Raw genomic sequence first — 14,511 nt, forward strand, 5'->3', positions numbered from 1 at the left:
ACATGTATTACCTTTACGTCGTTTCAGGCGCTTCCTTCGGATAAGAATAACGACTACAATCAAAGCGATCAAAATTACGAAGGTCACGCAAGCCACAATAGATACGACATAGACCACAGATGTCTTAGATGATCTTCCAGTTCGATCTTTATCTTGTTGGCTGATAACAGGAAGATCTAAATGAAAATTAGTTACAAGAATTAATGTGTAACGTCAGTAATACTTCTAAGTTCCATGTGTTGTCAGCTGAATTCATTCCTGAGGGAAAATATTATTGCTGAGCGACACCACTGTACGGGGTATAAAGCATACACACTTATTTATGTTCACTCTTATGTATAGAAAAGACACAGCCAAGACTTCAAAGTGGGAACTAGTTTTACTAACTCTATAGATTTTTTAGGCTATACTATTGTATTTATGAATATAATACTGCACTACACGCATGTGTGCTTAATGTAACACAACACTTCACAAATTTGTACCGAAAGAAGAATTAGAGGCTTGTGTGTGTGTGTGTGTGTGTGTGTGTGTGCGAGAGAGAGAAAGAGAGAGAGAGAGAGAGAGATATTATGATATATGAATATTATCACAAAGTTAATACAATTTAAAAAGAAAACCATCCATGTTGCGTCTATGACAAAATACGGATTAAGTATATTGCTATCTCTGGAAATGAGCCACGTAAGGGTTACTCTTTTCAACAGTTTTACATATGCAGGGCGGGGCCCCGAGTGGCCGAGTGGTCTAAAGCGCTCTCCGTTACGGATCACTGCCATCTCACCTCTGTCTGTGTGGGTTCGAGTCTCGGATTCGGCCAATGTGGGTATGTGAGAAAGCTTGCCAGTACCTTCTCGAGGGTCGGTGGTTCTTTCTGTCGATTTCCCAGGTTCTTCCTCCACCGTTAATACTGGCCGCCATGTATAGCCTATCGTGTGCTGAAAAATGGCGTTAAACAACAACAACAACAACAACATATGCAGGGCACCATAGATTCCAATACAACAACTACGTTGTCTGGCGACACTGACAACGACTGGGATTGTGTTTGTCTTTCGCGAATGTGTTGTTGGCGTAAATGGCTAAATGTATCCTCATTTTACGTGATATTTTACTTTGAAGCCTTATATCGGATAAAACCTATAAATTAATTTTTTCCACATAATTCAAATATAAGCTCAACAGCTGCGTTGTAAATTACGGTTAATTTTTTATATATAAGGTACTGCATTTTCAATGACCTATCCGGTGGTCTAAGTGGTACGAGCGTCCTTCTTTAATGCAAGAGGTCGCGGGTTCGAACCCTGGCCGAGTCATACTAAAGACTTATACAGATGGTACTTACAGCTGCCTCGATTTGCGCTCAGCAATAAATGTTTGGTGTACGGACTGGTGGGCCTGGTGTCAGGATAATGTGACAAGATGGGACATGATGCCATAGTGCTGGACATCACAAAATAAACTGCCACTGCAGACATCGTAGCGGCATGACTCAAGCTGTTAAAGCTAAGTAAAAAATCCAAATCACACACAAACAAACACACACACACACACACATACGTGCGCGCATTTGTAAACGATCGATGCTTCAAGAATTAATTAGAATTATTTCCTTTATTGAAACCTTAGTATTATTTCTATTTAATCATGAATTCTCCTATACTAGTCATGATGTGTTTCATCATTTCACTATATCATCAAATACAAATATATCCAGGATAAGAAGAGTTTAATCACATTATAACATTATACAATGAAGATACTTTAAGGACGACAACACATGCATACATACATTAACACATATATGGATGGAGAACAAAACGACAAGGACGTTACCATCCCAATAGCGAAACTCCTGACGCCAAAAGCATGGATCAGAGTTGGATGCTGGAACGTGCGAACGCTCAGCTAGACTGGAAAACTGGCACAAGCAGTGAGCGAGTTGAATCACTACAACTTGACCCTCATGGGTGTAACAGAAGCACGATGGACTGGTGCCGGCAAGAAGAAGTTGAACTCCAGAGAAGTTATCATCTGGTCAGGAAGGAAGGACAAAGACCACCGGGACGGAGTCGCCATCATTATCAGCAAGAACAAGACCAATACCGTTCTACAGTGGAAGCCAGTGAATGAGCGCCTACTGTACATCAGCTGTCTGTTGTTGTGGCCTATGCACCAATAGACGACGCGGAAGAAGAGGACAAAGACACCTTCTACGACAATCTACGTTTTAGAGGACGTCCCTCGACATGACGTCCTGTTGCTACTTGGCGACTTCAACGCTAGGGTTGGCTGCGACAATAAAGACAGAGAGAGGACCATGGGGCGCCATGGAGTAAGTGTGATGACCGACAACGGGGAAAGACTGGTCAACTTTTGTGAGGAGAATGACTTGGTCATAGGATGGACCCTGTTCGAGCACAAGGACATCCACAAGCTCACATGGACATCACCAGACGGCAGAACTCAGAACCAGATCGACCACATCATCATCAATGGCCGATGGAAACATTCCCAGCAGGACATACGAATGATGCGCCACGATGACATCGGCAGCGACCATAGTCTTCTGGTGACCAAGATGACTTTGAAGCTTAGGAAAGTTAGGATAAGGGTCTCCAAGAATCAGCGCTTCGATGTGGCCAAGCTGAAAGATCCAAAAGTGAAGGAAAAGTTTAGGCTGGCCCTAAGGAATAGGTTTAGTGTTCTAGAAGATGAGACAGCGCTGACCATTGACAATTTCAACAGAACAATGAAGGAAGCAGGAGAAGTAATTTTAGGTTATAGGAATAGTAAGAAGACAGAGTGGATATCAGGAGAGATGTGGACTTGCATAGGCGAGAGAAGACAGATTAAGAAGAGACTTTTGGACGCCAACTCACCAAGACTGAAAGAGAGACTTTCCAAGGAGTATAGCGAAAAAGACAAGGAGGTGAAGAAATCAGCAAGGAGAGACAGGAGAGAATACACAGAGAGACAGGCAAAGGAGGCGGAGACAGCAGCAGAACAGAAAGACATGAAAACGGTGTACCAGAACGCCAAGAAGCTGAAGGGCAAATACGGCCAGCACCACGACCTTCCAGTGAGAGATGAAGATGGAACTCATGTCACAGAGGAGGAGGAGAAGCTTAAGAGATGGAAGCAATATTTTGAGTCCATACTGAATCGCCCAGACCCACATGTACCCGCTGACATTCCTGAAGCAGTGGAGGACCTTGACATCAACTGCGACGACATCACTGTTGAGGAGGTCAAGCAGGCCATCCACCCACAAGCTGAAGAATGGGAAAGCACCTGGCGATGATGGAGTATGCCCCGAGATGCTGAAGGCAGAAGACACAAAGACAACGCAGCTTCTTTGCCAGAGTCTCCAAAAGATCTGGGATAGTGAAGAAGCACCAAATGACTGGAAAACAGGAATCATCGTCAAACTTCCCAAGAAAGGAGATCTGGGGAACTGCAACAACTGGCGAGGAATCTCCTTACTATCCATCACCAGTAAGATTTTCAGTCGCATCATTCTTCAGCGCATCACAACAGCTGTGGATGACATTCTACGCCAGGAACAGGCAGGCTTTAGGAAGGGCAAATCCTACATCGACCACATCTTCGTTCTGAGACAGATCCTTGAGCAGTCCCATGAGCGGAATGGCTCCCTTTATGTGGTCTTTGTGGACTTTGAGAAGGCCTTCCACAGCCTGCACCGATCCTCTCTGTGGAAGATCCTACGACACTATGGCATCCCCCAGAAACTTGTCAACGTCATCAGGTCCGTGTACGAGAACTTTGAGTGCAGAGTCATCCATAACAACCTACTCACTAAACCATTCAAGGTGGAAACCGGAGTGAAGCAAGGATGCATTCTCTCGTCGATTCTCTTCTCACTGGCCATTGACTGGATCATGCGCCGCACCACAGAGGGCAGGAGGCAAGGAATACAGTGGACGCTGACCTCAATGCTGGATGACCTGGATTATGCCGACGACATCGGGTTGCTGGCAAGCAGACACCAGGATATCCAACAGAAGACACAACAGTTGGTACAGACAGCAAGCACCACAGGTCTTCGAGTCAACATAGGGAAGACACAAGTCTTGAGGAAGAACACTAGAGTGGGCGACCCAATCACCATTAATGACCAGCCCCTGCAAGAAGTAGACAAATTCACGTACCTGGACAGCAAGGTCGAAACGGATGGAGATTGCACAAGGGAAGTCACCACAAGAATCAGCAAGGCCAACCAGGCCTTCGAAATGCTGAAGCCCACCTGGAGGACAACAAACCGCAGCGCCCACACAAAGATCCGTATCTTCAAGAACAACGTGCTGAGCGTCCTTTTGTACGGGTCAAAGTGTTGGAAGACCACTGCTAACATAGAACGCAAGCTCGAAGTCTTCCAGACCAAATGCCTGCGACGGATCATGAGGATCTTTTGGCCAAACATGATCTCGAATGAGAAACTCCGGTACAGAGCGGGCGAAAACACCATCGCTGAGACCATTGCAACTCGTCGATGGAGATGGCTCGGCCACGTCTGCAGAATGCCCCCGACTCACTACCAAGGGTGGCACTGAGATCGACTCCACAGGGGAAAAGGAGGCGTGGCAGACCCAAAGAGACCTGGCGCCGTACCGTGGAGCGAGAACTCAAGACCAGAGGCCTCACCCTGAAGGCCGCCCCCATAACAGCATCCGACAGACCAAAATGGTGCTCCCTTGCTGTCGCCTCAAGCACCAGACGGCGCAGAGAGGATTGATTGATTGATTGATTACATTAAGTTTAACTTGACGTTAAATTATAAAATTGTTCACATCCCTTAACTGTAAAAATATTCGTACTTTGAGTTGTAAGGATATATATATATATATATATATATATATATATATATATATATATATATATATATATATATATATATATATATATAATATCATGCATATTAGAGAAGTTTTAATTCGTTTTAATTCTGTCTAGTACATTTTATAATTGTCTCTGTCTGTGTGTGTCTCTCTCTGTCTCTATCTTTATATATGTGCGAGTGTGTGTGTGTGTGTGTGTGTGTGTGTGTGTGTGTGTGTGTGTGAAAGAGAGAGAGAGAGAGAGAGAGAGACTTCCACATCAGAGTCCAACGCTCTACCACTAGGCCACTGGAGCGGTCAGCAGTTTTGTTCAGAGAACGCACTAAATAAACAAACAACTGCAACACTTACTTGTTCAACACTCTCACCTATAAATATTAAAATGGCAACCTGTACCCAATTCAGAAAGTGATACGCTACTTTATTTCTCCTTACATTACCTGAATAGTATTTGATCTTTTTGTCAAAATATTTTTCATTTCATTAATTATTTTCCGCCTAAAATTAATACCGATGTCAGATGGATTCATTCCTGAGGGAAAATCTTATTGCTGAGCGACACCACTGTACAGGATATAATGCATACACATTTATTTATTTCCACTATTTCCACAGCTAAGACTTTAGGGTGGGAACCAGTTTTACAAACTTTGTAGAATTTTGGGTTCTACTATTGTATTTACGAGTATGACACCACACTCCACGCACGTGTGCTTAATATAACCCAAGACTTCACACACGTGTACCGAAAGATGAATTAGAGGCTTGTGTGTGTGTGTTTGTGTGTGTGTGTGTGTGTGTGTGTGTGAGAGAGAGAGAGAGAGAGAGAGAGAGAGAGAGAGAGAGCAATGCAAATTATGAATTCAATTATAGATCTGCTGACACTGATGTGTGCTGCATACTGAGAATATTATCACAAAATTAAAACAAGTTAAAGAGAAAACCCTCCATGTTGCATCTATGGCAAAATATGGATTAAGTATTTTGCTATCTATCGAAATGAATAATTTAAGAGTTGCTCTTTTCCACCATTTTACATATATCTGGCACCATATATTCTGATGCTACAACAACGTTGTCTGGCGACACTGGCAACAACTGGGATTATGTTTGTCTTCGTGAATGTTTTATTAGTGTAAACAGTTAAATTGCTCATTTCACGTGATATTTTACTTTGAAGCCTTATATGGGACACAGCCTATTAATTCATTTTTTCCACATAATTCCAATATGACCTCAAGAGCTGCGTTGTAAATTAAGGTTATATTTTATATAAGATACTGGATTAATACTGGCAGCCATGTGTAGCCTATCACGTGCTGAAAAATGGCGTTAAACCCTACAACAACAACAACAGCATTTTCAATGACCTCTCCGGTGGCCTAAGTGGTAAGAGTGTCCGCCTTGGATATGAAATGTCTCGAGTTCGAACTCTGGCCGAATCATACTAAAGACTTATACAGATGGTACTTACAGCTGCCTCGATTTCGCGCAATAAAAGTTTGGTGTAGGGACTGGTGGGCCTGGTGTCAGGATAATGTCATAAGATGGGACATGATGGCATAATGCTAGACATCACAATAAACTGCCACACTGTAGACATCGTAGCGATATGACTCAAAGTGTTAAAGCTACATTAAAATGCCAAAATCACACACATACACACACACACAAAACACACACGCACGCGCGCCCATTTTTAAACGATCGAAGCTTCAAGAATTAATTAGAATTATTTCCCTTATTGAAACCTTCGTATTACTTCTATATAATCATGAATTCTCCTATGCCAATCGTGATGTGTTTCATCATTTTACCAAACCATCAAATGCAAATACATCCCGGATGAGTAGAGTTAGTCACGTTATATCATTATGCAATGAAGATATTTTAAGGATGACAACACATACATACATACATACATACATACATACATACATACATACATACATACATCAAAAGTATTCAGAAACTCTTTTGATAGAATATATTTCACAGACACCTATCTAGTATCAATGTCACCTGTAGTCCAACTAACTTTCTAGATCTTGACGAACAAGATCGATACTTAGGCGAAACTTTTTGGCATTGAAATATATATATATATATATATATATATATATATATATATATATATATATATATATATATATATATATATATATATATATATATATATATATATATCTATATCTATATATATATATATATATATATATATATATATATATATATATATATATATATAATGAAATGTACGTATTAATCCGAGTAGTAAACCGCTACTTACAAAATACTTGGACACTGATATGCTGACTCTCTCTCCTTCCATGTTCTGTCTCTCCCCTGCATGTATAGTTTCCAGCATCATCTAAGCTAACATTAATAATTTTCAACGAAGGATTTGAAATGTTCCAGAATAGCCTCGTGGAGGAATTAAGATATCTGTTTTGAGAATTCTCATATTTCAACCAAGATATCCCTTTAACTGCACTGCCATGTCCGTCGATAGAACAATGCAGAGTCAAATTATCTCCCATTCCTATGCTGTAATTGTACTCACTGACCGTAACTGTTGGTTTATCTGGGAAAAAATGACCACATAAATTAGGATGGTTTAATCATGTCCGTACTTAAATTTTGTTCCCTTTAAGATATGCATTTGTTTCAACCCTTATGTTCTGAGAATCGACGCAAGATTTTTTTAAAATTAGTTTAAAAAAAAGGAACAAATTAAGAATGTATTATTGCATAGTCTCAATTGCTGGAATACTAAAATGCAGCGTCAGATTTTAGTCCAAGTATAATCACGGTATTACATTAAGTTCAACTTGACGTTAAATTATAGAATTGTTCTCATCCCTTAACTGTAAAAATATTCGTACTTTGAGTTGTAAGGATATAAATATATATCCAGGATATAGCATGCATATTAGAGAATTTTTCATTCGTACTCAACGGAGATTCGAACCCAGGTCCACGGGAGATTATCTAACCTGTATGATAGTATCATTTGTATTAAATATTAATTCTGCCTACTATTATCAAGTATTCTTCTATAGAATCCAGGGGTAACACTTTCCGTTCTGTCTAGTACATTTTATAATTGTCTCTGTGTGTCTCTCTCTTTATGTGTGTGTGTGTGTGTGTGTGTGTGTGTGTGTGTGTGTCTCGTGTTTATTGCTTGGACCATAGTTGCTACAAATCTAATTGAAAATAAGTCTCATACATCCCACTCTGAGCTCGATATTATTTCCTCTAGAGGAACTGAAGTCTGTTGTTCCTTCACACACATATATCCCAGCATCATTTTCAGTGGCTTTAATGATTCTAATGGATGCGTCAGGTCCTGATTGTCTCCATATGTACTTCATATTATTTGGTAAGGCTTGATATTGTCTGTACCAATGAACATTTATTACTGGCATTTCTTTTCCATTAACACTACAGTTCAAAACAACATCCGCACTACTGGTAATGACGAACTGAGTTTGTGGAACAGTTACTAGAGGAAGATCTGCAATTTCATCAATTAATTCATTAATTCGTTATACTTCGTCTTCTTTTATTATTATTTTTATTTTTATTATTATTATTATTATTATTATTATTATTATTGTCGTTGTTGATAATAAATAAATAGGAATTGCACAATAAATGGTTAAATAAGTCTCTCTTCATACCAATAATCGACATTTTATTCACATCCTGTACGCTTGTGTGTTTTTTCCTAAAGATGAATTCAAGCGGACTACTGACGATTATATTAACATAGAGTTCATTTCTCTAAGACAACTGAATCTTAAGTTTTGGTATTTGATAAGAACTACTATGGTACAACGGGGGGTGGGGGTGGCATTCGTTTTATTTCACAAATGCAGTTGTAAGTTTCTAACTGTTGCATGAATGCGCCATATTTGACAATGAAAGATTGTTTTGAAAATTATTTATATTTACTTAATTCGCAAACTTTAATGATTCATATATATATATATATATATATATATATATATATATATATATATATATATATATATATATATATATATATATATATATATATATATATATGTATGTATGTATGTATATATATATATTCATTTCATTAAACTAACAGATTTACCAAGCATTGAAACCTTGTGTCTTTATCAGTATAAGCATTATACAATGTATCATAGTCGTGTAATTTGTGCACGATGAAGTTAATTACGATTAGAGGAACCAAACATAGTAATGGTCAGCACATTGCCATAGGAGTGTTGGGATGTTCAATTTGTAGCATGAAAAACTCTGATATGATTGAAGGAAGCAATTTGGCTAAAATAGTTCGACATTAATAAAAATTCTCATGGTACAATACTAGAATATCAATGGAAATCCAACATTAATAAATATTCACACAACCTATACTGTAAAACGGAAGTAAAACAAATAAAATTACACTCTGATGTTTCGCGATAGTAAAAGCGTATAATGATGGTAAGTTGTGCTGACTCGCTGATTTTGTTCATTGTCAGATGAAAAGACTGAATAGTTTCCTAAGTATCACAAAATAAAATTTGTCACGGAATTTGCTTATAAAAGAAAATATTCGAGAACCATTATATAGTTGTTATTCAGGAAAATCATGAGGACAAAAATGTCTCGTGGCGTTAATGGTGATTTACAGCACATTACAATACACTACATTATCTGATGCCTGGCATGATATTCCATAACCAATACTGTTTAAAACATGTAACAAAGTGCGTTTTGAACTGTATATCAAGAATAAATTGGCACCCATTTGTATAATCTACATTTCAACATCTTGCTTTCAAGATATAGTTTTGATAGGATTTATCTGGTCAGTGTGGCCTTAGACTAGTTGGATGGCTGATGTGTTGTGGAGGATTCGTCTATCTAGTAGGACTGGTTGGTTGGACAATTTTTGTGAAGGATTCATCTTATTAGTATAGGCATTAGACTAGTGGGTTGGATGATTCTTGTGTAGGATTCATCTAATTAGTACGGACATTAGACTGCTTGGTTGGACGATTGTTGTGTAAGATTGATCTAGTTAGTATATGCATTAGATGGATGGTTGTATGATTCTTGTGTAGGATTCATCATAATAGTATGAGAATTAGACTGGTGGGTTATATGAATTTTGTATACGATTCATCTAATTAGTATGAACATTAGACTGCTTGGTTGGACGATTTTTGTGTACGATTCATTGAATAAGATTGGCATTAGACTGTGTTTGAGGATTTTTTGTGTAGGTTTCATCTAATTTTTAAGGAAATTAGGCAGAATGGTTGGATGATTTTTGTGTAAGATTCATTTAATAAGTATGGGCATTATATGGCTTGGTAGGATGAATTTTGTGTAAGATTCATCTAATTAGTATGGGCATTAGGCTGCTTGGATGGGTGATGTTTGTGTACGATTCATTTGATTAATATGGACATTTTACATCTTCGTTTGATGATTTTTGTGTAGGAATCACCTTATTAGTATGGGCATTAGACTGGTGGGTTGGATGATTTTGTGTACGATTCGTCTTATTGGTATGGACATTAGACTGCTTCGTTTGATGATTTTTGTGTAGGATTCATCTACTTAGTATGGGCATCAGACTGGATGGTTGGACGATTTTTGTGTGCAATTCATCTTATTAATATGGGCATTAGACTAGATTGTTGGATGATTTTTATGTAAGATTCATCTTATTAGTATGGACATTAGACTGCTTGGTTGGACGATTTTTGTGTACAATTCATCTAATTAGTATGGGCATTAGACTAGATGGTTGGATGATTTTTATGTAAGATTCATCGTAATAGTATGGACATTAGACTGCTTGGTTGGACGATTTTTGTGTACAATTCGTCTTATTAGTATGGGCATTAGACTGGTGGTTTGGATGACTTTTGTGTAAGGTTCATCTAATTAGTATGGGCATTAGTCTGATTGGTTTGCTGATGTTTAGGACAGCACTTTTAGCGCTTTATTCGGCGATAGCATGCCGAAGAAGTGGGAGCTAAATTTCTTCCCATGGGCATATTGAAGCCGTCTACTTGGGATGGCTTGGGCGGTTATTGAACCTGCGACCCTTGGATTACATTCCCGACTCTTTACAAGCTCAGCTGTTTATTAGTTCATTTAATCGTATCCCTAGAATAAGTAAATATTGTGAAATGTTACTGGAGAAAAAACAAAATTTAACTTACTGGTAAAGCTCGTTGTCATCACCATCTTACAAACATGTATATTAGACCAAAATAAATTACATTTACTATAAAAGAAATGGTTGTAAATATATTTTAATGACGAAACATATAAGTGGAATCGGAGTGAATCAATCAACATGAATAAAGATTCGAAACTTTTAAACGGAAACAATGTAATGACAGTAATTATGAAATGACAAATGTAATCTTTCATGAATGCATCATTCGAAAGCAAGCATTAGTAAACAAGTCGATACGCCTGACAAATATTGTAAATTGGTCAATTCTTAGGTAACTTTTCCACAGTTAGGTTAACGTAGCAACAAGCAGAAAAAACTGCAAAATAGAGATAGCGCAGGAGACGGGAAGAGTTTCATTGTGGAGAAGACTCGTACAATAACGGAAACAGCATCAACAACAAAACCGAAAATGTCCATGTAAGATTCTTGTAGGGATTGGAAATTAGGAGCATTAGGTGAAACTATTCGAACGGTTATTTTCAAACAGGAGGTGTTACAAAAATGTAAGTAGTATTTTGAGGTGCAATACAGCATTGTAGTTGATATAGACGGTAATATAAACTTAGTGCAATAAATTGCTAATGGTATTGTAGTCCATGTAAACGGTAATAGAATTTGTGCAATACATTGCTATTGGTATTATGGTTGATGTAGACCGTAATATAAACTTTAACGTACAATGCAGCACTATTGGTATTATAGTTCATTTAGATCAGGGGTCTCAAACACGCAGCGAAATCCCGTGGCCAGCAAAATGACTGGCATTACAAGGTGTCATGAGATATAGCAAAGGTGGCGTGCCCCTTGTGCCATCGAAAATGGCCTCATGCGGCCCTCGGGGTGGTTTGAGTTGTAGACCCCTGATATAGATAGTAATATAAACTTAGTGTAATACATACAATTTGGTTTTTGGCAGCCCAGCATTTTCCAGCCGGCGGTCGAATTTCTTTCGTAAAATCTATCAGTCTTCACTGAGATAGGTGAAACTTTTTATGACAGCAATTGTTTCACTTTACAAAGAAGTTTTCTTTTAATGTTCATTGAGCAATATTCGTTCCGTATCATCTGGTGGTATACAAAGTTGCAGTAGGTAAATCTAATTGGAAAATTCAATGAATGCATGTGATATGTACAATGTAGATTAACTTCATTCAGTTTAACACTCACCCCGTACCTGTAGGAATATCTGTGATCCTGTAACATTGATTAAATGGTTGAATGCAAAACATCTATAAACTCCAGAGTCCGTTGTCGTGACTTCTGATATGACAAGAGACGGCATTTGCGTGGTCCAAAAATATTTGTTCGATTTTCTTAAATTGTTCCATTGTTGACGAAACATGTTCTGCCATCCAGTAGAAATACTGACCTCACCAGTCGGATTCACCACGCACTCGAGAGTTACATTTGTACCAGAAACAGCTGTGTAGTTACTTTTGGGAACTGTAATCTCTGGTTTTGCTGATAAGACACTTGTAAAATAAGATTTTCTTCCAAATCTTCCAAAAAAGCAAATGTTTCAAACCAAAGATTTTAAGTGATCGTGTTTAGAATATTCTAAGAATAGTAGCTAGTTATTAATGAAACATACTCTTGCATATATCATAGCTTTAAAATGAAGCATCTTATACTTTTTCACACTTGATAGAGACTATTTTAATATGAAGGTTATTGGTGTAAATAAAACAGACAGACCAAGGATAAAACAAGAATTACACTGACATTAGTATTAGAAGTTCTCTGCTTGTTTCTACTGAAAGAATAATTCGATAAAAAAAATGAACAGGTCACATGCCATACATCACCAATAATGTTTTGTTACATGTAACTTGTCTCGCTACCCAAAGAATCAAAACACAACTTCTGGATGAGTCTGGCACGAAATTAAAAGAGATTTCTTACCGTAGACATTGAGTAGTAGCTCTCCTCTAACTTTTCCCGTGGCAGTTATCGTTTCACATGTATATTTCCCAGTGTCGGCAAAGGTGGCATTCTTGAATGAGATCTGAATAAGCACATGATATCTATCTTTGACGCTACAAGACCATGTATACCTTGTTCCATTAGTTAAGTTTTTTTCCACGCCCTCGTCCTGAGTAAAATACCATTGACAATTCCTCAGCGACAATGGATCGGGAAAGTAGCACTTCAGTGTGACCTCTTCACCTTGGAGAACCGAGTTAATGTAGTTGGGGAGTAACATAGTTTGTGCACCTGTACAGATTATAACAAACATTAGTGAAACATGCTAACAACGAGATCTGGATAATGAACAAAATTGAACTTTAAGTTCGTAAATCAACTGGGTAATGAAGGCGGAAAGATACTCACAGAAATTAATACATTTCCAAATCCGTGTATTATTCATTTGATATGCAAGCAGGGTGCAATGTTTTTACACCAAAGATACAAATTACATACATATCTTATTTGTATTTTTAATTTATTACGATGATGATAATGGTGACCGTGTGGGTAATGATGACAACGGCGATAAAGATGATGTTGACAGTAGTAGTAGTGGGTGTACTCCTAGTCTCCGTAAAATTACGTGTTTTGTCAATTATAAATTATATTTGTACATCTTATATTACCTATAACTGTATCTGCTAATCGGTATGGAACCATTCCAGTTAAGTTGTGTTCTTACAATGGTAATTTGCAGCCATTTTTTTCATGTAATAAACATTATTTATTGATAGAGAGATTCTTAAAAGATTTGCAATGGTATGTAGTATTTTGTATTTTTATACAATGTATTAGTCATTTTTGCTCAGAGAATTCTCCCTTACTCTCTCACCTGCTAAGGTTACAATAGATCCCCACAAGAAAGCTGGATATATCAATAAAATGGCATGGATGACTTCCTGAAAATAAAAGAAGTAAATCGGGTAGAAAGAGTGTACGAATCTGATTGCTGCCAACATAAAACAGACTTCAAGTGGTATTTAGAAAATTGTTTGCGAATTGTTATCGAATTAAGTACACAGTGCGTTGATTAAGTGGATGTATTTATGGAGCAGAGCTTAAAGGCACACTAGAACAAACAACGCTATAAAATGCCAAAAATATGTAAAGTTAAAAAAATAAATAGTGTCAATTTGCACAAAATATTTTCACAAGACCAAGGATCACAAATAAAATATAAACTGTAAAGATTCAAAATTCTGTAAAATACAAATCAAATACTAGATGAAAGATAAAATAGTACGATCCTTAACAGTAATAATTCTTTTTGTATTAAGGGCGTTCCTCTAAAACGTCTAAGATATTTTGGGGCGGTACATAGGTGAAATTGATGTAGAGTACTATTGAATCCTTTCAATCGAAGTTTCCAGTGTTCACTTGTTAGTATACAGTATTTATTTTTCGTCTCCATTTATTTCAACTCATTTAATTTTATTATTCATTCTCATA

The 14,511-nt window shown here is 37.6% G+C and overlaps 1 protein-coding gene across 1 annotated transcript in view; it reads right to left on the reverse strand.

The window, feature by feature from the left end:
- The window catches only part of LOC149793383 (hemicentin-1-like), a 178,679-nt gene that overhangs the window by 58,308 nt on the left and 105,860 nt on the right, over window positions 1–14,511 (reverse strand). The window contains exons 22-27 of the mRNA XM_089968991.1: window positions 13,895–13,961; window positions 12,997–13,308; window positions 12,262–12,555; window positions 8,089–8,376; window positions 7,150–7,443; window positions 12–176 (exon numbers count right to left, since the gene is read on the reverse strand). Of these exons, the coding sequence (XP_089825117.1) occupies window positions 12–176; window positions 7,150–7,443; window positions 8,089–8,376; window positions 12,262–12,555; window positions 12,997–13,308; window positions 13,895–13,961 (1,420 nt within the window). The remainder of the gene's footprint in view (window positions 1–11; window positions 177–7,149; window positions 7,444–8,088; window positions 8,377–12,261; window positions 12,556–12,996; window positions 13,309–13,894; window positions 13,962–14,511) is intronic.

Source organism: Sinohyriopsis cumingii, chromosome 8 (genome assembly GCF_028554795.1).
Source record: "Sinohyriopsis cumingii isolate HCF-2022 chromosome 8, ASM2855479v2, whole genome shotgun sequence".
Taxonomy (NCBI): Eukaryota; Metazoa; Mollusca; class Bivalvia; order Unionida; family Unionidae; genus Sinohyriopsis; species Sinohyriopsis cumingii.